Consider the following 23,510-nt stretch of genomic DNA (forward strand, 5'->3'; position numbering starts at 1 on the left):
ACTAGAGCCAGGGTTCCCAAGGACCAGGGCCTGGCTAGGTAAACCCCTCCATAGATCTAATACTTGGTGACTCAACACAAAACTCGGCCGAGTCAACTCGACTCAGTGAGAACTCAACCCGAGTCACTTATTGGATTGGTGGACATCATTTTATTGTTAAAAATGAAAAAAATATCCAACAGTCCTATTTCCGTGAACAAGTGGTCCACGTTTCAAAGATTAGGATTGTTCAATCTAATTGATTTGATTTGAGTTAATATATGCCACCTGTATAAAGTTCTGCATGCCTGAGTATTATATAAGGCCTAAAATCAAAATAGAATCTGATAGGCAGTAGATTTGCCACATACAACATGGTGGGTCCCATGAACTTGGGTGTTTTTCTGGCTGGCATCAAACAGGAGCTTTCGACCCGACTTGCAATTTAAGCAGGTGGGTCCAAAATTTGGACCAGCTGGAATGGGTCCAGTCACAAAGTTTGAACCGATTATTCAATGGTTCGTGTTTGGGACGTACCAAAATCAACCACGCCCAACCCAACTCCGTTCTTTGAATTCGATCTGACCACAAACCCAACCCGTAATTAGTGAAATAGTTAATTACTACAGAGGCTAGAAGTGATTAATTAGTAATTACTACGAGTCTAGTAAAAATTGAGAATTTTACAGAGCTACTTATAATTTGAGGGTTGATTCAATGGGGCCCACGTACAATAAACAAGCAGGACGAGAAAAATAGGGTAGGAGTTGGACGAATAGCTGAATAGAAAGACATTTGAGCCATACATCAGGCAAGCCTCTCACTTGGTATGATCTTAGACACAAAATCCTCCTCCTACACATCGGTTGGGTGGGGTGTGTATATGATCTAGATCGTTGATCCTAATTGTTCTAACCATCGCCCTTTGCTTTGCCATGTTCATGAGCACATGTGCCAGTGGCACATAATCCAATCAACGGTCCCATTTACGGATGGAAATGGGTACCTAAGCAAATAAAGAATAATCCAGGGATCATCCTTTTGCAGAACTCTCATGCAGCCTTTCTTTGACTCTCCTTGTGAAAGTTTACAAAGAGTGGAGAAGGCTTATAAAGCATTCCTCCACCACATGTTGCTTTCGAGAAAATACTAAAACTATCTCTGGGACCATGACCAAGGACGAGCCCAGCACGAGGGGCAAGCCGCCCAGAAAAACGGTTAACTGGGCGCACGCTTAAGATACTTGCACTCAAGGAAGGGTGCAAATCCCGGCCCAACAGGCGTCGTGGATCCTTTGCTTCCCGTGTGAAGGGCTTGCTTTCCAATGTAGTTTCATTTGAAAAGATAGAGGTCATCTCCTGTTGAAGTGCATGTGATTTGCCTTGAGTGGATTGTAGCTGCAAAGACGAGGCTTCTGCTTCACAGTCAACTGCCACTCGAGTTGCTTGTTCGGTCTCGATTGGGCCCTTGAGAACCTGGTTCGTAGTTGCCCTCTGTTCATAGTTCGATTTCATTAGTGTCTCGCTGTCTTTTTCTCTATCTCCGACCTCTTCCTCCAACAGCTCAGCCTTCAAAACAGCATCTGATGTAGAGATGTGCAGCCTTACAGCTTCATCTATCAGCTCAGGCTTCTGTCTTTCTAGACTGTCGACATGCCTCTCAGCTCTGTCAATCTGTGCTGCTTTTTCCAATACCAGATGCTGAATGTCACTCTTTTCCTTTTGAGCACAGGCTGCTTCCGCCCGAGCTTTATCGGCCAGTTCGGTCACCCTTTTCACTTCATTTTCAGCAGTCCTGCACCTTTCTTTTGTTTCACTGAACCTCTTATACTGAGATTGGTACTGCTGCTCCAGGTGAATCTTTTCTTGCTTCAGCATCTGTGCCTCTTTCTCATGCGAATTAGCTGTAGCCTTGGCAGAATCTAACTTCTCATTCAACTCCTTGATTTCAAGTTTCAAGGTCGAAGTTTCCAGATCATTATTCTTCAGTTTCGACTCAGCAGCCTACAATATGTTAGCACCAATTATAAGAACACCAACTGTAACATCATAAAATTTTGATTTTCAAAGAGCCCATAAATTACGCAAACCTCACGTGTGTGGGGCATCCAAACTGTGCATCAGGTGGTCCGATCATGCAGATAACATGTACTGAATATTGGACCAGTCAAATTGACAGGAAGGCACATGTACAAAAATAAGGTCCAGTCTTAAGCAACGTCCATGTCGCCGGTTGAATGTATTGATGTATTTTATTGAGCCCTTAGCCGCTACAATACATTATTTACATACCAATACAATGCTACGCACTGCTTCAGTGTTTGTGTTTGTTTTTTTAATTATCTTTTTTTATTATTAATGCAAGGGAAAAAAAAACAAAAAACTTTCAAAGGGTAAAAAAATAAAATCCAGAAAGAACAGTTTAAAAGATTCTGGAAATTAAAATCTAATTTAACATGTATATCAAGATTATTCACCTAGAAGAATTTAATGCATATTGTTCAGATTCATCCAATTTGGACCAACAAATCACGATAATTCCTGATACAACAGGAAAAATTCCCTTATTTGAACACTGGATTTAGGAAGAATTGCCAACAGTCCACATCAACATACGTGAATGGCGTGGCAGATGAATGGACTAGTCTCATTTTTCAGCTAGGTCTTCCACATGGTGGGGCCCAACTGATGCACGGATTTGATGCCCGAGACAGGTGCAGGTGCAGAGAGGTGTCTGTTGGCTTGGCAAAACTCTACAAACTTAGAACAGACAGTGATGATAGATCTTACCTTCAACTCCAAACTCAGACCCGTTAGACAATCCTCAAGATCTTTTATCTTGGCTTGCTTATCCTTAATTTCCTCGTCCTGTCATTAGTTATTGAAAGTAATTTTAAAACAATTATTTGATGACCAAAATATTACACGAAAGCGGATGATAAAAGAAAAATGAGAACCAACACTTCACCTTTCCATTCATATTGGCTGAGAACTCTTCCCGCAGAGCATCTTCCCTCTTCTCTCTGTGTTCATTAGTGTGTTCCCGGATTCTCTCTGCCCTCTCCAAAGCTATTTTAGCTTCTGTCACAGCATTGTCGTATTTCTGCTTCCAATCCGAAGCCTCCACCTGAGCGAAGATGGCTTGTTCATGAGCAGCAGCTAGTGTTGCTTCAGCAACATTGACTCTGGATCTAAGAGCTGTTATTTCAGCATTCGCCAACTCTTCTTCAGCCTTCCATCTCAAAGAACTCTCCTGGTACTCTCTTTTCCATTCTGAGGATTCCAATTTAATAGCATCAAGAGCTTTCACTAGGCTCGAGCACCTTTCCTCCAATGAGTTGCACTGGTTCTGCAGATTAGACACATGGCTCCTATAGTCATCCATCATTTTATGCTTATCCTGGATGGCTTCCTCATTATGCCTCAAGTAGTCAGCTTTGTGCTTCTCACATGCCTCCAGTTGCTTTTCAAGCAATCCCAATTTGTCTTCCCTAGAGCAGTACTTCGACATAAGGGCACTCTTTTCTGATCTGTTTTGATCAAATTGCTTCTTGACAAGGTCGTGAATTGGTCCCTCCAAACTGAGAAAATTAATAGAATCAAATTAGAGGGTGCATAAGGAATTGATTGAGATCACTGTTTTAAATATCGATGATATCGGCCGATATGTCCCACGATATATCTTGTATCCCACCAGTGCGATATGAAACACACAAGTAGTGCAATATATCCCACATGTTCAATCTAGTGAGCATTTTTGAATTTTGATGCTCTTATTTTTTGTAATTCATGTTAAATTAGTGTTAAATTATTACAAATTCATGATTTTTCATGCTTTGCACGAAAAATCATGGATTGGGAGTTGCAATTTCGAGATTTGGAGAAGATGGGCCGAGTTTTGATTTTTTTTTAAAAAAAATCAAAATTTCCCAATTTCTCACAAATCATTTGCAATCTTTATGTTCAAACATCACATAAAAAATGTTTGTAACCTAATCTAGTGTTTCTTCTTTTGCTTTTGAATGTATTGTTTGTGTTTCTACACATCTTACATTTACAAATTATATGAATAGACATTTAATATACTTGCATCAATTCAGTTAGACAACGCATAGATTAGGACCCCATACAAAGAAAACCTATTATGTGTACTTGTTTTTTATAGTGTTTTGATTTATAAGTGTGTATTGATGTCTTTTTTAACAATCACCGAAGTTTCATCGAAAAATTCAACCAATTTCCCAATGTTTCCCCATGTTTCCAACAACAACAATGCATTACACGATACAACCAATATATCCCATGCGATAACTGATACGTGCCCATATCCCAAGAATGCGATACGTAACGCGATACTGATATTTCGAACATTGATCGAGATGATAAGCATGGACAACAGGATGATGAAGCTAACCTCCGTCGTAAAAAGGTGGCCAGTTTTTGCCATTTTCCTGGACCATGAGATGATGTTTCGTACTTCAAGATCAAACCACTCAAAACCTGAAGAGTAGAGAATATTTATATGACAAACTAACAATGGTAAGAATGCAATTATCCAAGGAAAAATACTTCATTAAAATCTAACATGGAGAATAGATATGATCAAAAATAGCTTACTCTGACAACATGACCAAATTTTGCCCCAGGAACATGACATGCTGCCTGCAACTTCCTTTCCATGCCTTGTATTGTGTTTGAACACATCAAATCAGCCTCCATAAAAGCATTCCTTTTGTAGTCCTATACCAGAGGCCAATCCAAATCAATAGTACCACAATGAATGCAAAACATTATTAGCCTCATGCATAATGCAAATGAAATCATAAGAAAGCATCATAATGTTCAAAAAGAAAGGCAAAGAAAATCCTAAATGGATAACTTTATTGGAGGTATAGTAGAATTATCTATTCATTCATACAGAACTTTCAGTGAGGTCTAAGTAGAATCATGAATAACTGTTTGAGCTAAAAGTTAGAAAGCTAACCAGATTACAATAAATCATAGTTCAGATGATAGAAAACTAGACTCAACTCGATGTTTAGCCAGGTCGGGTCAACTCAAAGGCAGGACCAAGTCTTTGCTTGACCCGACTCAATATTTAAATAATTAAATATAGAGCACATACAATGGGTGTAAAAATTAAAATTGTTGTAAATATCTATATTATTAAATACCCAATATAAGATGTAGCGGTGCCTTGTAGTGCGCTGGTAGTAGGTACACATGTTGAAGGAGAGGTTGCTTATTCGATTCTTTCTGGAGGCATACTCTGTTTCACAAAAGGTCATACAGCTAACTGGGCCACTGATTCGATCAAGTCACAACAAGTCGACCGAGTTTGCAAGCAACTCAGACAAATCTTGTAGTGTCCCGACTAAATCACACCCGTCAGCAAGTTTCCAAGAGACTCAGCTCAAAATATCCTCAAGTTGAGTTGACTCAGCCGAGTTTCAAGTTGACCCACCTACTGAGTTTCAAAAGACTGCATTCCGACTGCAGTGAAGTGATACCATAAACATCAAACCAAAAGCGTAAAGCAGTTGACATTCTTGCATTTCTCTAATTCTGCAAAACCTTATGTGCATTACATAGTTCATATAAAAGGAATCAACAATACATTTGTGGCTTGTGCATATGATATATGATCCTTTCCAATTCCCAACAAATCTTCGAAGCCTCTTGATATAACCAACATGGATTAGAGATTGCACAAAACAAAAGAACAATTCCAAAGAATGAACTAAGTCATCACCTCAAATGCCTTTCTGAAAAAAAATTGGAGAAGCTTTTCGTACTTACGCCGTGCTGAACCAACCCCTACGGCACTAGCACTAAACGCAGCTAGTGATTTTTGAACAGCATCCTCGTGGGTCTCTCTTAGAATAACCTAAACATGGTATATAAGTGTATCATGAATATTGTCAACAATTTTGTAAATAGTTACTGCAGAATGCAGACAGAAGTTATACTTACCTCATCAGGAGGCTTTGTGCGGTCAAAAGCAAACATATAAAGTTCAGTAGCTGATTGATACGCCCTCCGACATTCTGCTTCTTCAACACTCTGCGAAAGGGAAGTAACCGAATTATTCCATCTTAGTTGAAAACACAAAACCTTACACTAAGACAATTCGTTCACCATCATCATCATCATCTAAGCCTTATACCAACTAATTGGGGTTGGCTACATGAATCCTTTTCCAGCATTTCACTCTAGCAAAGGCCATAACTTCAGTTAAACTGTAGGTTATTGAGTCTGTTCTTACCACCTCCACCCACATCCTTTTGGGCCTTCCCCTTGCCCTTTTAGAGCCTTCAACTTGTACCAACTCACTCCTAACCGGTGCAACTCTTTATCTCGATTGCACATGACCAAACCATCTAAGTCTACTTTCCCTCATCTTATTCCCTATTAGTGCTACTCCTAAATTCCCTAGAATGCATTCATTTCTAATTCTATCCTTTTCTTGCCACTCATCCATCACGACATCCTCATTTCAGCTATGCTCATACTATGAACTTGTTCCTTAACTGTCATACATTTTGTTCCATAAAGCATGGCTGGTCTTATAGCTATCTTATAAAATTTCCCTTTCAGTTTGAGTGGTGCAACGCAATTGCATAAAACTCCAAAGGCAAATCTCCATTTCGTCCACCCACTTGAATTACATGGGTAACATCCTTCTCAATCTCTCCACTCTCATCAGCCCAAGATATCAAAAGTGTCCATTTTGGAAACTTTTTTTTTTGGGGGGGAAACTTTTTGGTCAGCAGTCTTAACTAATTATCTGTTCATCATATTTTTTATTTTTCATTTGTCAAGAAACAGTTGTACAGAGGTGTGGATTTGCAAGTGCAAAACAAACTACAAAACCTGTAATGTACACAATAGCATCTATATTTCCATCTATTAATGTCCAATTTCTGCAAAATACAAGGCTTCACTTCTAAATCTTAGCTTTTACAATTCCACAAGCTCCTCAATTCTCAACCAAATTAGAAGATTTTCACTTTCATTTTCATAGGATCGTAGAAAAATTATGAAGATTCCCGTGAATCCCATCTCAAAAAACACACAAGAAAGGGGATAATGAAAAAGCTCTCTGGAAACACGATCTGTAAGTTTTTCAACTTTAATAAAACCTTGTGATAATGTTCAGCGTATGCAACCTATATGGTAATGATCGTGGAAAAGCAGTGTCATGTTTCATTTCGTCCACTAGTGATGAGAGTATTGATTCGATGAAATATTAGCCTGGTACTGGTTAGATGTTTCAAATGTTTAACTCAAAACATTGCAGATGTAATGGATCATCAGGTGAATGAATATAGAATGCCAATCATTCGATTCTTTTTTTTATTGGTAACTTTTTAGGGGTTTCTACATCTGTATCTTTGATCTAGTATCACTCTAAACCAAGGTATTCAATAATGGTAACAGTGCAGCCGTTAAGATATGGGTTGGAACAGCTGTTATCGCCCATTAACGGCAAAAAATCAAACTGTCACAGGCTTGTATCAGCCCATTACAGACCATTTTTCCATAACGGACATTACAACCCCATATCACATAATGGGTCCCACTATTACTGTTACATAAAGGCCGTTACAACTCTTACATAACCTCTTTCGATTACCATGCTCTAAACATTTTAAAGCCTTACACCCCACAGTTCAGTCAAGAACAACCTCTGCTCTACATTCTTTCATTTATATTGTTTTATTTGTCAGTTACTTTTTCATTCCTTGAAACATTGTATAAAATTCATTCCCAAAACTTACAATATAATTAGTAAAGCATGATGCAATTTAACCTACAATGGCTGTGTCCCAGGTCTTGAGCTCGGATAGTATGGCAGTAATACATTCAACCACAAATAGGCAGTTTTTTAAATAGCTATGCTATGTAGTGTGCATCTTACACTATGTAGCACAATAGCTCATGAAAATAGCTTAAATCATGTGTAGCCTATGCTACATGATAATTTGCATACACTACATGTTACATAGATTATGCTACACGCTACGTGGCTCACATTACAAGTTATTTTTCACTACAACACTAAATTTTATTATTATTATTTTTTTTGAAAGGAAACTATAACAGTGTTTTCAATGATTTGTTACAGTTTTCTATTTTCAATAAAAATTAGTTAATCTATTCAATAATTTTAGTATATATAGTTGATCATTACCCTTTCCTATAACAATATTAATCAATTTCATTGCTCTTCTTTGCCTTTATACTTGATCATTACCCTTTCCTATTACTTTAGGTTGTGTTTGGTTGCACCAAATATCATGAAATTTTGTTAAATTTCATTATTAATCAGTCTAATTTGGTGCAGAATAGCATGAAATTGGTGCAACCAAAAGCAACCTTCATTAAAAATTTAGAAGTAGGTAAGGATATTTAAAACATTGCAAATAGGTAAGCATATTTATATATCATGTAGTATTTATTTGGAAAAATTAATTGAGTGATCTTGTTATTGTTCAAAATAGGGGTGGCAGTGGCGAGGCTACGGCCAGGTTGTGGTCGGCCTGAGCCTGGAACTAGTTCCATGAGCCCTGGTCCTACTTAAGCTTAAAAGGCCCTGGCCCTGGCCCTAATTGAGCTTAGAGGACCCTGGCCTTGTCCTTAGCTGTATAGGGCCTAGCGAGGGCCAACCTTGTAAGAGAGTCCATTAGCCCCACTAGTGGCAAAGAAGCAAACAAGTGGCTGCTAATGGGGAGTTATGTGACACTCAGCAGAGTGTGATGGTTATATAGATGCACTTTGAAATTATGCAAGTGTTAGGTATTAACTCATTCAAAACCTGCCAAATCAAGGGGCCCACTGAAGATAGGTTGTAATTCCAAAATCAGATTGGTTGACTGATCCTATCCTCTGATTCATGGACACGTTGTGAATTAGGACTGTCATCCATTTCAATTGTCAACTAAATGTGCACCAATCAGATAAATGATCAATTCCATGAAGATTTTGAGATATCATTCATCTAAACTGGAGCTCATTATTTGGATCAGTCAATTTAATCTACCTATATGCCCTGCTTCTAATTTCTTATTGCCTGATTATTTTTCCCATTACTAATTGCATAACTTTGTTACATGAAAGAAGGTAGGAGGCCACAAGCATGTATGACATAGTTCATGTATAGTCGTACACCTTTACACATGCATCTGGTTGGTTACATTATTTCGACACCTCGGAACAAATTTCAGGCCTATCAGCTAAATCATATTTACAGATATTTACAATATAAATTAATAATAATAATAATAATAAATGGAGGGCTAAGAAAACTTTAGGTAAAAAATTTTAAGCTGTTTTGATTTTTATAACATTGTGGCCCACTTGACAAAAGAAACAGTCTAAGGGGATCTAAATGGTGGACCCACGTTATGAACAGCTCAAATCTCATGTTGGATGCAATGCTGGCACAGTTTTCAAGGTAAACAGATTTTATAGACATATTGGCTTAAATACTCCTCTAGTCCTATTTGTATTGGAATTGGAGTCCACTTTGGGAACAGTGTATGATTGTGGGATCTCTGCCTAATGGGATATGAAATGCTTGAGGGAGCCTGCCCAGTGGGATATGAGATGTTGTGCCCATTTTCATGTAGATACATGACAATGTGGAACATTAGTGAAATCTGAGCTTTCCGTTAGATGGGCTACAATGTTTAAGTCATCTATCATATAAATCACAACATTCACAGATCAAGTGGCCCACAAAACACAACACAACCTGGAAGCTAGAAAAAGATTGTTTCATCCATGGCTCAGCTCATCTGATGAGTGAAATGGCCTGATCTTTTCGGCAAAAGATAAACTAACCATTCCGAACAAGCTAGAAGGTTCAGATCTATCATTTATGTTCCATATTGGAATGTTTGTCAGTATGCATGGGTAAGGCTCCGCTCCACACATGTCTAGATTATAGACTACCTGTACTGTAGTTATAATTAGCAATAAACTCAACAGGCCAGGTTGCGCAAGACAGGGCTGAGCTAATCATCATTGGCCCAGGCCTGGGCCTCAGGCCAAGTTTAGGGGCCCAGGCCTATATGATTTTGACCCTCACCCAGAATATTGACATACTTGAGCCCAAGATAATGCACCATTAATGCAAAATAATAACAGCACTGGAGAAAGAAATACATGGGAAAATGACAAACAACAACTATGAGCTATAGATACATCTCTAACCTGCCATGATGAAGATAACGTAGGCACTGCACCATTATTAATGGCATTCAGAAAAGATTGTGTGATTCCAGCAAGAACTGCACCTGTCATTACTGTAGCCCCTACTTGCTTAGGCCTGGTTCTCTCGAAAACATACTTGGTCAGTGCATTTAGGCCAGATCTAAACTCTGGCCGTAATTTGTCCAACTGCATAAGGAAAATTGAGATGCTTACATACTAATTAGAACTACATCCACAAAATGAGGGGAAAGCAGTTGAATAACAATATAGAACTATACAAGGAATTTTGTCTGAACTCACAGAGAATTGATCCAGTCGTTGGAGATCATTTTCCTTGTTTAAAGGTCGCACAAGGGTGAAGCATTCTCGATCAGGGAATAGAGCTCGGATAGATTCCCGAATCTGTCAGTCATTAATGTTCTAGAAAAATTAGCACCTCAACTAGGAAATATACATCAAAGAACAGAAAATGTACATCAGCAAACAGCATTGAAAGGAAAAAAAAGGTTGCCACCCCATCCAAAAGCATATTCTCCACAAGATATTGCTAACTCAAGTCAAGTGGTAGACTGAGTGAAAATACCTCATTTCAACGCCAAGGTCTTGGTATCAATTCCCTAGTGGGGGTGGCTAACAGTGGAGTGTGCACTGACAGTGGGTGTGTACTAACAAGCTAACAAAAAAAAAAAAAAAAAGTGCTTTGGGCCGGTTTACATGCAGGTGTTTCCAATTGAATTGGATATTATCAGCCCTATCCTGGAAGATTGGGATTTTCCTAACTTCCAAACAGGCCCTTAATAAGGCAAACAGATGTGGTATATACGTGCTGAGGAAACAGCGGAACCTAACCTTCCCTCAAATGGATAGTGGAGTAGATGCAACCGGAAAGGACAAAAACATGAGAACCATAGCAGTATCTTTTTTTCTTGCTTTTATTTGAAGGGCCAAACCATAACCAATGATAATAAATAGATGGGTAAATTCCAAATTGTATTATAAAGAACAAAATTTGGATCAAAACTAATCAGTGCACGTGCGTGCGCGCACACACACAATGTTATGTTCATTTGTTAATATTCTCAAATTAATAACCAATGAGGCGAATCCACATCGTACCTCATTTTTTGCTGATGTATCTTTTCCTCCTCCTTGCATTGGACTCAAAGCTAGCTCTAGGTAATCACGAGGAGTTACTTTCCTATTGTCTTCTGCTAGATCTAAATAGAAGTCCTAAAAGTGACAAAGTAAAATCTTATCAATCACCAAACTGAAAGATCCATGCTTTGCCCATAAGACAATAAATATAGTAAACAGAGATAGTTCTGAATAGTAAATACGAATTATTGATAATTTCATCGAAATAAAGATAAAGAGTATCAAAATATAATCACCCTCAAAAGCCAAACAAAGACTGGAGAGAACTGTGCAAGCTCAGATGCTGTGGCCCTTTCCCCAGACGCTCTAAGACGGATATGTTTAGTCATTTCAGTGACAAGAGAAAGGCGATCAAGTGCAGCTTCATCTATACCACCCATCTGATAAAAGAAAGGAAGACAAAAAAGGAAGGTAAAGCTGCATATCCAGTAAACCATGGCAACAAAGTGTTTGGTAGAAGATGGTTTTTAAAGAAAATAATAAGTATAAAACCAAAAGTTAAAAAATAATGATTCAAAAATATGTTCCAGATGCAATGCTCTCCAAGATGAACAAGAAAGCCATGGAGATGAAATATTCCAACCTGGTTATAGATAAACATGCTTGATAACACAACAGCCAAGGAGAATATCTTGGTGCTGTATGTTCCCTGTCAAGAGAAACAGAATTCGGTAAAACAATTCAGTAACAGAATAAGTGGTGTAATAATGAAATTTACTCATTAGTGTACAGAGTAGAAGACAGATACAGCCTCAAAGATTATGAGTGAAAATGGAATCATACAACAAAGAAATCAATGACCGAATACAGTTTCAATTAAGAGTCACCTTGATATCATTGAATAGTATGCTGATGGCTGATGCCTCTATAGGCTGGGTAGCAGAAATCTTTAGGATGACCTTAGGGGTCATCTGGATGCATGTATTGGGGTATCCACATAGAAGTCCATCTCCATGGATCTTTAAATCCTGGACATGGACTTATGTTGATATTGTTGAGTTTGGAACTTTGGATACATAGATAGGGGTGTCCATGGATTCCGACATTTTGTGTTTGGATGAGACCTCCCAGATGGCCTTATCCTGATAAGAAATTCAACAGTGTACCACAGGAGCATATACAAAAGACGCATGATGTGGCTCATGTGCCAAGGGTCAACATGGCACACATTTTTTTTACACACACTCACACCCACGCACACCACAATGGGTCCTTGAACCCATGACCTCTGCGTTGAAACTCTTGAGAGTCTACCACTGATCCATGAGTAGAGAGTCTACCAACATGGCATACATGCGCAAGATGCTGGCCCTGTAGTAAGTGGATCCTAAAATGTGAACTTCGCTCTCTCCTGACATACTAGCAATGTGCCGTTGGGTTGCATCTTCCTGAGTACAGTTGCAGTAGAGATGTGGAGTATAGATCATTATCGTGGAAGCTTTTATTCCAACCTCCCAGATGGACACCAAGATATTCAATTTGTGGACATCCCTGTCCAATGGACACCCCCATCATAAGGGACCATGCAGCCGTCCACTGGAAAGCTCCCTTGGACATGGACAACTAGGTTTTAAGTGGAGCTTTCCACACATCTGAACTACCCCTTAGAGAAGTCTTCAATCAAGGAGGATTGCATGAAAAATACATATTGAGAACTGACCTATGTAACTTATGGAGACCCTGAAAAGCCTAACATGCCAATACAACTGTATGGATATATAATGATATCCAGTGATATTTAACACTTTCTTTAATTGTACTTGGTACATGCATAAGATACAGAAAAAAAAATGTATCTAGACAACTAAAATTGTATTGAGAGATATGAGAAGTATCTAACACTAACAAAATACATGAAGACAAGATAAAGTTAAGGATATCCCTAACAGAAGTGTCAACATGTGTCCGGCACACATCTTTTTTTATTAAGAAAATAGTGTCCTTGTTACATAAGATATAACAAATATATACGATTTCAATATCGAAACTGTCACTCATCCCTTAACATACAAAATATACACCAGACCACCATGCTCACAGTTGCTTCCTTGAGAATTGAGACAGTGCATGCTCATGGGATCTCATAATTTTCTTTGATGAAGGATGGATTTTAGGAAATGATGAGCATATTACATCGAAAATGAAAAGGCCTTTGAGCGAGTGGGATTCTTGTTAGGGTACAGGAAGGAGATATGATTTTGGGAAGATAGGTGGGCGGGGAATCAAAAATTGAGTACACTATTTCCCCATTTTTAGCATGTATTGCCTCGGATCCAAACATTTTGGTTGAGAGGTGCTATTACTCTCATGGCGAGGAAGTTATTTGGGCTCCAAACTTGTAGAAGGAATTTGATCGATGATGAGGTGGAAGAATTGCTAAGGTTGCTGGATTTCGTCTCAAATTGTCTTCCTTTAATCTCAGAGGAAGATGCTTTAGCATGGCTTATCAGAAAATCCGGAAAATTTTTGGTGAAATCCTTCCATTTGAGATTAGATGTGGTTAGTTTTCTGCAAGGTGAGTATTATACAGCGTATGTTTGGCATTATGGTGCTCCATCCAAGGTGGCAGCATTTGCATGGTTGGCGGGAAGAAAAAAAGTTTTCACAGTCAACAATCTACAAAGATGCAGTATGATAAATCCTAATGTGTGTCTATTATGCTATAGAGATGAGGAGTTGATTGACCATTTATTTATCAAATGTCTTTTTGCATTAAAGATGTGGTAGGGTTTCTCACTTTATTTGGAGTTGCATGGGTTATTCCAAGATCGATTGATCAGTTTCTTTTGGCTTGGCATGGAGGGGGTAAAAGCAAGGTCGGGAAACAGCTATGGCACTTATGTTTATTAGCAAGTCTTTGGAACATTTAGCTGGAGAGAAATAGTCACTGCTTTAAAAACCAAAGAAGTCATCTTCTGGAAGTTTTTAATAGGGCAAAAATGAATGTAATCGAATGGGCGCATGCAACTAATGTGTTATCTGCTGCTCATTTTCCAGTTAGACGGTCAAAGTTGTAGAGTATTAACTTCTTTGTTTTCTTTTGTTTTTCACTTCTTTTGTATTTTTTGGCCTTTGGCCATTTCTCAATAAATGTTATTATCGCCTCAAAACATATTACGTCCAAAATGAAAAGATCTTCAATCTTGGATGTGAGAATGAAGCAGTACATGACTAAAGAATCATGCTCCCTTATTGAAAGTATTTTGTTTTGTGCTTTTACTTGGGCTTTTGCTGATGTGCAACGATCATGCAGACATGTCTACCTGTTGCAACTTCCAAGTAGTGGATTGAAAAAGATCAGCGGTGCTCCTTATATACGGTATCGTATAACTTCATGCCCTTAAAATAATCAGGCCTGTTGAGTGCTTATTTAAGATTATTTTAATCTTCAATGTACCCAAGAGTCAATCATAAATTACCTGAGCTCTAATGAATTCCCTAAAATGCTTTAGCTGGCTAGGAGAGTTGTTCCTCGTGCAAAATTTTAAAACCACATGACAAGTTTAATTGAACTTCTATTGCTGGTTATCTTTTCAAGAAGAGAAGGCATAGTAAGAGACCATAAATGCTACTTTGCATCTTCTTGGACAACCCCCATACCTCTTGCTGGATATGGAACCGCAAAAAGTAGGGTTGGACTGTGCTGTCTTATTATAGGTACTAAATTCTTGGACAGATTAGCATATCGGCTGTTAACCATGAGGACATTGATTGATTATTACAGTTCTTAGAAACAGATTCCCATGTTTGTGTTATGATACCTCATCATGAAACACTTTTTTCAGGTCGGAATCATATGTACTTGACCCACTAATATAAAGATCAAGTGGTGCAAGAGATACACCATCCCACATGTGGATCAAGTTGCTCGCACATATGGGACCAGTGTGTCCCACATGTGGGCCTGCATGAGCACGTATGGGACCCCTTGCTCAGACACATAATAACTTAAGTACTAGTGTTTATTTGCTTTGATTATTTTCCTTTAAGCATTGCAATGACCAAGCATTGTAAGCCATAATAAAATAAGAAAGGTAGGTTTTTACTCTTTTTATTAGTATAATAAGCAAGGATGGTATATATATGCACAACCTTAGGTTGAAAGTTTGTAAAGGGTTTCCAGTTGTCCAAGTACGCCAAATAGTTCAGCAAACCAAAGCATTGATATTATGGGCCCCACTTATCCCTCCCTCCTCTCCCTATGTGTGAATGAGCGTGTATCTTTTGGATGTTAAGACTACTACCACAGATGCCAGTAAGGCAGACACATGAACCAAGGAATATAGGACAGGATAAGACATTTTAAAGTATTTAAATGTGATTTAAAATCCTGAACATGATGCATTGTCCATCAAATATCTCTGATGACTGCATAAGAAAACATCAAGCCAATCACTACATTCCGTTAATCCTGAATATCAAACTCACATAAAAGAGTATGGATCATGTCATGCAAGGAATTAATGGTCAAATGGCAGCAACCAAGCAAACAGAAACATCACAGACACAAAAGCAAAACAGTGCTTTCAAATAACCCTGAAAGGAATACCAAAGGAAAAAACCTGAAAAATCACCACTACTACATTCTTATGTGAAAAGGTATGAAGCAAACCGTTTGATCATAAGCATCAATTCCTTCACTGTCCAAGAACAAAAGATAGTACTCAGTCCCATCAAGAGCAGTCTGCTTTAGTGGCACGCTCCACATCCAAAGCCCTTTAGTGCACGGTCGGTGTGTGGATGCAACCTGAAATCCATTACTCCTCCCTAAAAGCTACCGCAAAACCAAGCAAGAAGTAAGCTCAAATAAAAGAGAAAAACAGTATTGCAACTCATATGCATTGGATGGTTTGGCAACTTAATTACAAGAATCCAATTTCACAAAAAGGAAATGGTGAAAATGGCAGTGTGTGTGAAAAGAGTACATGAGCTATGCTCCTGCAGACTACCAGTTGTGAATCTAGCAGTTGTAACACCATGTATACACGTCTTTTGCATATCTGTTGCATATAGCTGTCATTGTATATCTGTAACTGCACATGCCTACAGTACGTGGATAGTACCCTGTATACATATACAATTCATATCAATGCCAAGGATAAGATGTGTCCTCCATTTCATGGTATCAGAGGTCAAATCTGGTCCATTGATCCTACCAAGCAATAAGGGCTGTTCTGCTGTCAGATCTTGACTCTTACCCCTCCTCTTCTCTGCAACCGCAGCACACAACGCCGCTCAATCCCAGCTTCATTTCCAACAGAACCCACCTCAGCTAACTATCACCTCTGCAATTCCAACTCTCTGCAACTCCAGGATCTGGATATCCATTGCTTGCAGCCCTTGCACTGCCAAATGCTGGCGTTTGCATCACTAACTCACTGAATTGCAGCCCTTCCCCTGTTGCGCACTGCCATTTCCAGAACCCATCTTAACGGATTTCACACAACATCATCTGGAGAATTCTCGCCACTGTTATTGCAGCATTTCAGACACAGCCAGGGAAGACGACCCAATCCCTGCTGGAACAGCAGTCATGCTGGATCCTGCAGCTGTTGTTCCAGCCCCCACCTGCCTGTTCACCTTCCATTGTAGATCATGTACTCTTTTCACAGCAAGATCATTTTTTATTCAGAACAATGGAGATCCCTTAATTGCAGTTTGACGCATTTCAACTTGGAAATTAAACCAATGGAAATTAAGGTGGGACTAATCATGGTTTCGCTATTTTAATATATACCGAATTGGCTTTATTGACATTGTTCTCAATTGAACATACAAGGACCACCTTAGAGAGTGTTTGGAAGTAGCTTGGGAATTCTAGGCAAACAAAATCCCATTTTGGTCCAGGAAAAGGGTAAAAATTGATATTCCCTCCATTCAATTTCCATTTTCTGTGTCGCCCCAAACACTCAATCAAATACCAAGTCATCCCACTGGCATGCAGAACCAAATAGAGATTATGAGAGCACTCCCAAAAATACTACCTTAGGGTGTATTTGGTTGCACCAAATATCATGAAATTTCATGATATTTTGACCAACTTAGACTGATTACTCATGAAATTTCACGATATATGGAGTAACCAAATGCACCCTTAGATGCTTAGATTTGTCTTAATGTTTGCAATGCTTAAACATATAATCACCACTTCTACACTAATTGCAAGAATACCTTTGACGAAAAAAAAAAAAACAAGATAACAACAAACATAATTGAATAACAGAAACCCGACAATGCGATTATGGAATTAGAGAAAGAGGGATTAGCAGACCTGATTCAAGAGGAAGCTCTTGCCTTGGCGGGCCCGACCACAGACAGAGACGACACCAATGGGACCTTTGATGAGCTGGAGCTCCGCGATGGCTTCCGGGTCCATACAGAACTTCCCATTCTCGTCACAGTAGACGAAATGAAGAGGACGGGCGGGGCCCACAGAGAGGCTGGAAGGAGAAGGGATAGGGTTTCGTGGGAGGGTTTGGGAAGAAGAGCTCATGTTCTTCGAGGCTGTGGAGGAGCCTCGGAACCCTAACATCTGCATCATCTCTCTCTCTCTCTCTCTCCTCTGTTCTTGCTTGATTGGAGAAAAAAAAGGAACGTCGGAAAGGACGTTTTCAAAATGAGCGAGGGAAGGCTGAGTTCGTTTTGTTTCCGTCGCGATTAACAACTCATTTTGTGTTGCTACCCACATAGGCCCATGCTGCAATGTTCCAATTATTTAAACCGTCCATATTCTCGATACTACCATAGAAAACCTATGACCCCATAAGCACTCTTCATTGATGATAGCATCCTGATTTGTAGATTTAAATTCGACCTACTGAAATGTTTTTATTTCTTTTTTGTAAAGTCGTCTACATAGATTGAAGGTTACAATCATCCATACCACATAATTTTTCTTAAAATGGCCTTTATATCATAGATTCCAGAACATGGACGGTTCAGATTATTTTCCTACTCATCAAGTGGGCCTCTGAGGCGGAAACACACGCTGGAATCTTAGTTGCGACGGAGGCAAATCGAAATCGTCCGCTTGTGGCTTTATGAGCGAGTAAATGTTACTGCGATTCGCGTGAATCGCCGCAAATGTGCCAATTTGGCGCAGGTCCAAGAGATCGTGTCAATCGTTAGCTCTTTTTTTTTTTTTTTTTTCCTTTTAAACGCACGCACACACACCCCCACACACTCACACCGTAGTGGAATTTCACCACCTATGGGTATTCGAACCCTTGACCCGGTGTTGAAACTCCCGAGAGTCTACCACCGGAGCAAGACTCGTGTCAATCGTTAGCTAGGTAGCCACTGGAACTCCCTGGAACATAATCAAGCTAGTCCACTGGTCAGGTGGGCCATCAAAAGATATGTACACGTGTAGCCCTCCAGGTAGGTGGACCATCCTAATTTATGGAACATCGGACGTTCCCAATAAAGCCTTGGTATCGTTTACTGCGCTATGTTGTAACGTCTATGATATTCATCCATTTACGTCTCACGTAAATCATCGGAGCTCAGCTAGGGCTAGTGCTACGAGGACCCGACGTGATGCCTGTATTTTACTCCAACTGATCATCCATTTCAGTTACAAGCCCAATACATGAAGCAGCAGTGAAAATAATTTTCACCATTGAAACCTTCTTATGACCCACCGTGATGTTTATTTGTTATCTAAGTTGTTCATAAGACCACATAAACCAGCATGAGAGGAAACACAAATAATTCCAAACTTCTTTAGCTCCTAAGAAACTTTCAACAGCAAGAATTTAATCGTACTATATGGTCCATTTGAAGTTTGGAATAGAAGAGTACCCAATCCGTGTCCCCAATCTCGTACAACGAGAAAGTGGATAGGACAAACTCAGTACTAACAGGGGCTAGGACACTGTGATGTACCTGTTTTATTTATACCATCTATGTATTTATTTTTTCATATTATCTCGGAGTATGAGCTCCAAAAATGAAATAAATCCAAAGCTCAAATGAATCATAAATTGGAGATTGAATGGTGCCCAAAGCTCAAATGAATCATAAATTGGAGATTGAATGCTCACCATTAGAAACGTCTTAGTAATTGATGAAGTTTTGATTAAGTTAATAATTGTCTTCCCTTCATCTAAGTATATATAACCTCATGAAGAGGTTGTATGGCAAAAAAAACATCACAGTGAGCTTTGCGAAGGTTTCATAGGTGGGTCTCTATGGACGCTGGATCCCAGGAGGGGACTGATTTGAGCTTCCACACGTGCCGATCTCAGGGGCTTCTTTGCAGTAGTGGGTGCTTGAGAAGGGTGTTGTATATGGCTGGAGTCGCGACTGGCCAATTATTCCGATTCCACAGTCGACTGGACACTATAAATACACTTAAGAGAGAGAATATGAAGGTTCTTAATCTTAATATAACTCATTTATATCGACGGTCGAATATTTGAGATGAAGATCGCGGTTACAAAGAAGAAAGGCACCCCATTATGCCCGTACAACCATATGGTCCTTCATAAGATTAAATTATCTTTTAGTATTAGTTCTGGTTCTTGCATGTAGATGATGCAGTGGTGTGTAACACAAATAAACACAAGTTTCTGATTGGCATGATCTACTCTGTTGTTATGTCACAGAGTATATGTTTATACTAATTGGGGTGCATGGATGCTTATATATGCAATGCGATGCGTATGATGTAATGGAGTACCATGTGATATGAGGTGTTAAATGGAACGCTTATGATAGGCTTCAATTTGGGCTAGATAAATCCGTCATAACTCCTCCACTTGTCAAAACATGAACGAATCGACTATGATTTCTAATAGGCAGGATTCAATTATATCGGTAAACTACAAAACATACACCCAGATTGATTAGGTGTAAGATGCAATGCTATGCTAAGTTGATGAATCTGACGAGTAGGGGTTAAGAAGAGAATATGTGTTACATAATGCTAACGCTGGGTTGGATAAAGCTGATCAGGGATTGGATGATTGAATGGATGGATGTGTCGCAATGATGGGATCGAGTGGCTTGGATTGGACTTGGTTGGTTTGAGAGGCTACGATTAAGGTTGAGCTAGATCAAACTAGGGATGGACTCTTTTTTCCACTCCCACTATCCTTAGTAGAAAAAAATGTTGCTAAGATGGCTAAGGAGGCTTGTTGCTTTCTCTTGAAGTATGATTTGATTATCCAAATAGAAGGTTTGTAGGCTAGTTATAGCTCCCAAACTTGATTTTTCTATAATTTCTAATAAGTTTAGGGTTAAAACCAGATTGAGCGGTTGAGATTCCACATTGCCACGTGACACAATCCGGATAGCTAAATTGCTTGGCAAAAGTATGATTTCCGGACAAATGGGTAAACCTTTACATAATACCCATACAAATAAAGGTTGTAAAAGGGAGGTTTGGCACTCTTGGAGAGCTCCCTTTTAAATCAGAAAAGGTGTCATGTGTCGGGTGGCAGCTAGGCCACAAGTTGTCTCCTGCTTTGGCAAGGGATTTCCCACATGTGCGAGGAAGTTTTGGCTACAGTGAGGTTTGCTTGTTGTCTGGGCTATGGATAACTATCAGGCCTATGGGCTTAGGTTTTGGGCTGGTTTAAGGGTTGGGTTGACTAGTTGATTTGACTAAGTTTCACTCCGAGAGTTGACTCGAAATGACTTAGTGAGTTGACTAGGCAAGCTAAGTTTCGGGAAAACCAGGGTTTAGGTTTATAGGGCTCTCTGGTTTTGGATTAGGGCTTGATTTTTGGGTTTGGATTGGGGTTTAGCCATCAAATCAAATCACATTTGTCCAGTCCTAATTGACTTGTTAGCTTGGGGTGGGGTGTCTATAATGTCATTATTACCACTACTTTAGTTCACTTTAGCTTCGATCTATCTTTTTTTGAGCTCTTGATGGATAAATGGCATTGATAAAACACATACATCATAGCGGGCCCCACAAAGTCCCTACCATGACCAAGTCCATCCTTATAGGGACACGATGAAATCTGCTAGCATCATGCTGTATGTGGAAGCGGATTGCATCCTGCTTGTGTCTAAAGGGAATCTGTCTATGTAGGGGTTCTGTGGGGCCCACAGTGATGTATGGGTTTTATTTTTGTTGTTCATCCATTTTTTTCAGATAATTTTAAGATATGAGATGAAAAATAAGACAATCCAAGGCTCAAGTACAATACCATAAGAATTAGCTGTGATAATAACACCCACTGTTGACACCTTTGTGGGGCCACGAGGATGTTTATTTGCCATCGAACTTATTCATAAGGTCGTAGGCCCGAATAAATGAAGACTACACCAAAAATGTCATTTAGGAATGGTTTTAAACCGTTCCTAAATTCCTTAGGAACAGTTTTAAATCGAAAAAAAAAAAAAAAAAAAAAAAACAGAAAAAACTAGAAAAGAAATTACCAATTTAGAAAGTTATATCAAAATCCTACAAAATAGGAAAGTTAGATTAATGTTTAAAATTAGAGGAAACAAAATCCAAAAAATAAAAATAGAAAGTTAACTTCTAAAAATAGAAAACCTAAACCTAATCTTAACCTATTTCTAAAACTAGTCAATTTCAGAAAAATATAACCGTCAGTCCCCGGCAACGGCGCCAAAAACTTGTTCACACCCTAAGTATAGGGTTGTGATGTAGTAATAAACTCGGTAAGACCAAGGTTGAATCCACAGGGACTGAAACCTGGATGTAATCTGAAAATAACCAGAACTAGAACTAGAATAAGATGAAATCTAAATCAGGGGTAAATAGGAGAATAATGATGAATAATCAATTAAAACTTGTGTAAATCAAAGGTAGGGAACTAGGGTGCCATAGATCTACTTGTAGAGATCAGGGAGATCTACGCTTGATTCATGAATTCAACTGGATTTCGAGTCTCATCTTCATCTAGTTGGAAGATATATCACTAAAGCTCGATCTGAACTTCCTTTGATCTAGCTAGTTTTTAAAAGATAAGACAGATGTAAATTAGAATGGATTCCATCACCAAACCATGCCCATGAGATAAAGTAAACAACAGAAATAAATCAATCTACAGCCAATCTAAGAGATGTATGAATGTTAGGAAGGATTCTATCATCCAACCATGTCCAAGGGGTGATGGTGAAAAATAGGGCTTCCTAACTACATAATCACAATAATAAAAAGGAAATACTTAAAGCCATCACAAATCTATTATAATTTAAGTCGCAACAAACCATTAAAAACTAAAGGTATTCCTTAAAATCAAACCAAGATCAACATCACTTTGGTAATGAATCAAAGCCGTAGAGTCTTCTCATCACGCGATAAGCTTCACCTCTTAGCCCTACATGCTTGGACCAGATCTCGCAAAAATCATAACAAAAAGACGGTCAATAATATAAAATTTAAAAAAAAAAAACAATAAAACTATTCTCTCTCTCTCTCATGACGTTTCAGGGCTGACTTCCATTACTGGATTGATCCCCTCTCTTTTATATAGAACCGGCAAGGTCGGCTGAAGAGCTTTCAAAGTAGAGAGGCGGCGTGCACAAAAAGGAGCGAAAACATCCTGCTTTTAAACTCAGTTTGCTCTACTGATTGTCCAATTATTTCAAAACTGACACCATGGATAGAGTTAAGACCAACCTTTCAAGAGGTTGAACAGTCTGGATCATCCATCCGATCCTCTCTACAGACGTGTAGCAGCCCGGAAAATTCGGGCGATTTCCGAACTCGCGGTACCTGCGTAACCCATACGTAGGGGAGCTGTGCTGAAGCTTGGTGGGGCTCACTTCGATTTTATATCGAGAAATCTATGCCGTCCACCCCATTACTATCTAAATTTCGGTCAGGAATGGTGTGATTCCGTTCAGATTCGGTGTGGTCCACGGAGTTCTTCTTGCATTGTCCATCTTCCGTTTGAACGGTTGAAAACCGGATCCCCGCTGCTTCTTAGAAATTGTCCACCTAGATCTTGGTCAGTGGACCTGTAAAAATATAATGGACGGTCCGGATTGGACAGATGAATCGTGATAGTGGCCCACAACAAAGGACCGCAACCCTCTGTTCGACGTTCGCAGCGGCAGAAAACAGGGATTTAAATCCCTTTTGGAAAGGATCGGTCAAAGCTTCTGTTGACCGATCCTTTAGGTGCAGTGTTCATCTAGTGAACTTATACTGTGCACACGCACCATGTAATG

At 39.1% G+C, this 23,510-nt stretch overlaps 1 protein-coding gene across 1 annotated transcript; it reads right to left on the reverse strand.

The window, feature by feature from the left end:
- Positions 1-607: 607 nt before the first annotated feature.
- Positions 608-17,905, reverse strand: LOC131245269 (uncharacterized). Its single transcript, XM_058244606.1, has 14 exons — positions 17,623-17,905; positions 15,964-16,125; positions 11,935-12,000; positions 11,588-11,731; positions 11,313-11,426; positions 10,497-10,598; positions 10,197-10,382; positions 5,952-6,041; positions 5,731-5,865; positions 4,596-4,718; positions 4,393-4,478; positions 2,947-3,559; positions 2,769-2,846; positions 608-1,982 (listed from the first exon to the last, which is right to left on the reverse strand). The coding sequence occupies exons 1-14, from the start codon at positions 17,890-17,892 to the stop codon at positions 1,032-1,034; spliced, it is 3,120 nt and encodes a 1,039-aa protein (XP_058100589.1). The 5' UTR covers positions 17,893-17,905; the 3' UTR covers positions 608-1,031.
- Positions 17,906-23,510: the final 5,605 nt, after the last annotated feature.

Source organism: Magnolia sinica, chromosome 5 (assembly GCF_029962835.1).
Source record: "Magnolia sinica isolate HGM2019 chromosome 5, MsV1, whole genome shotgun sequence".
In the NCBI taxonomy this organism is placed as follows: domain Eukaryota; kingdom Viridiplantae; phylum Streptophyta; class Magnoliopsida; order Magnoliales; family Magnoliaceae; genus Magnolia; species Magnolia sinica.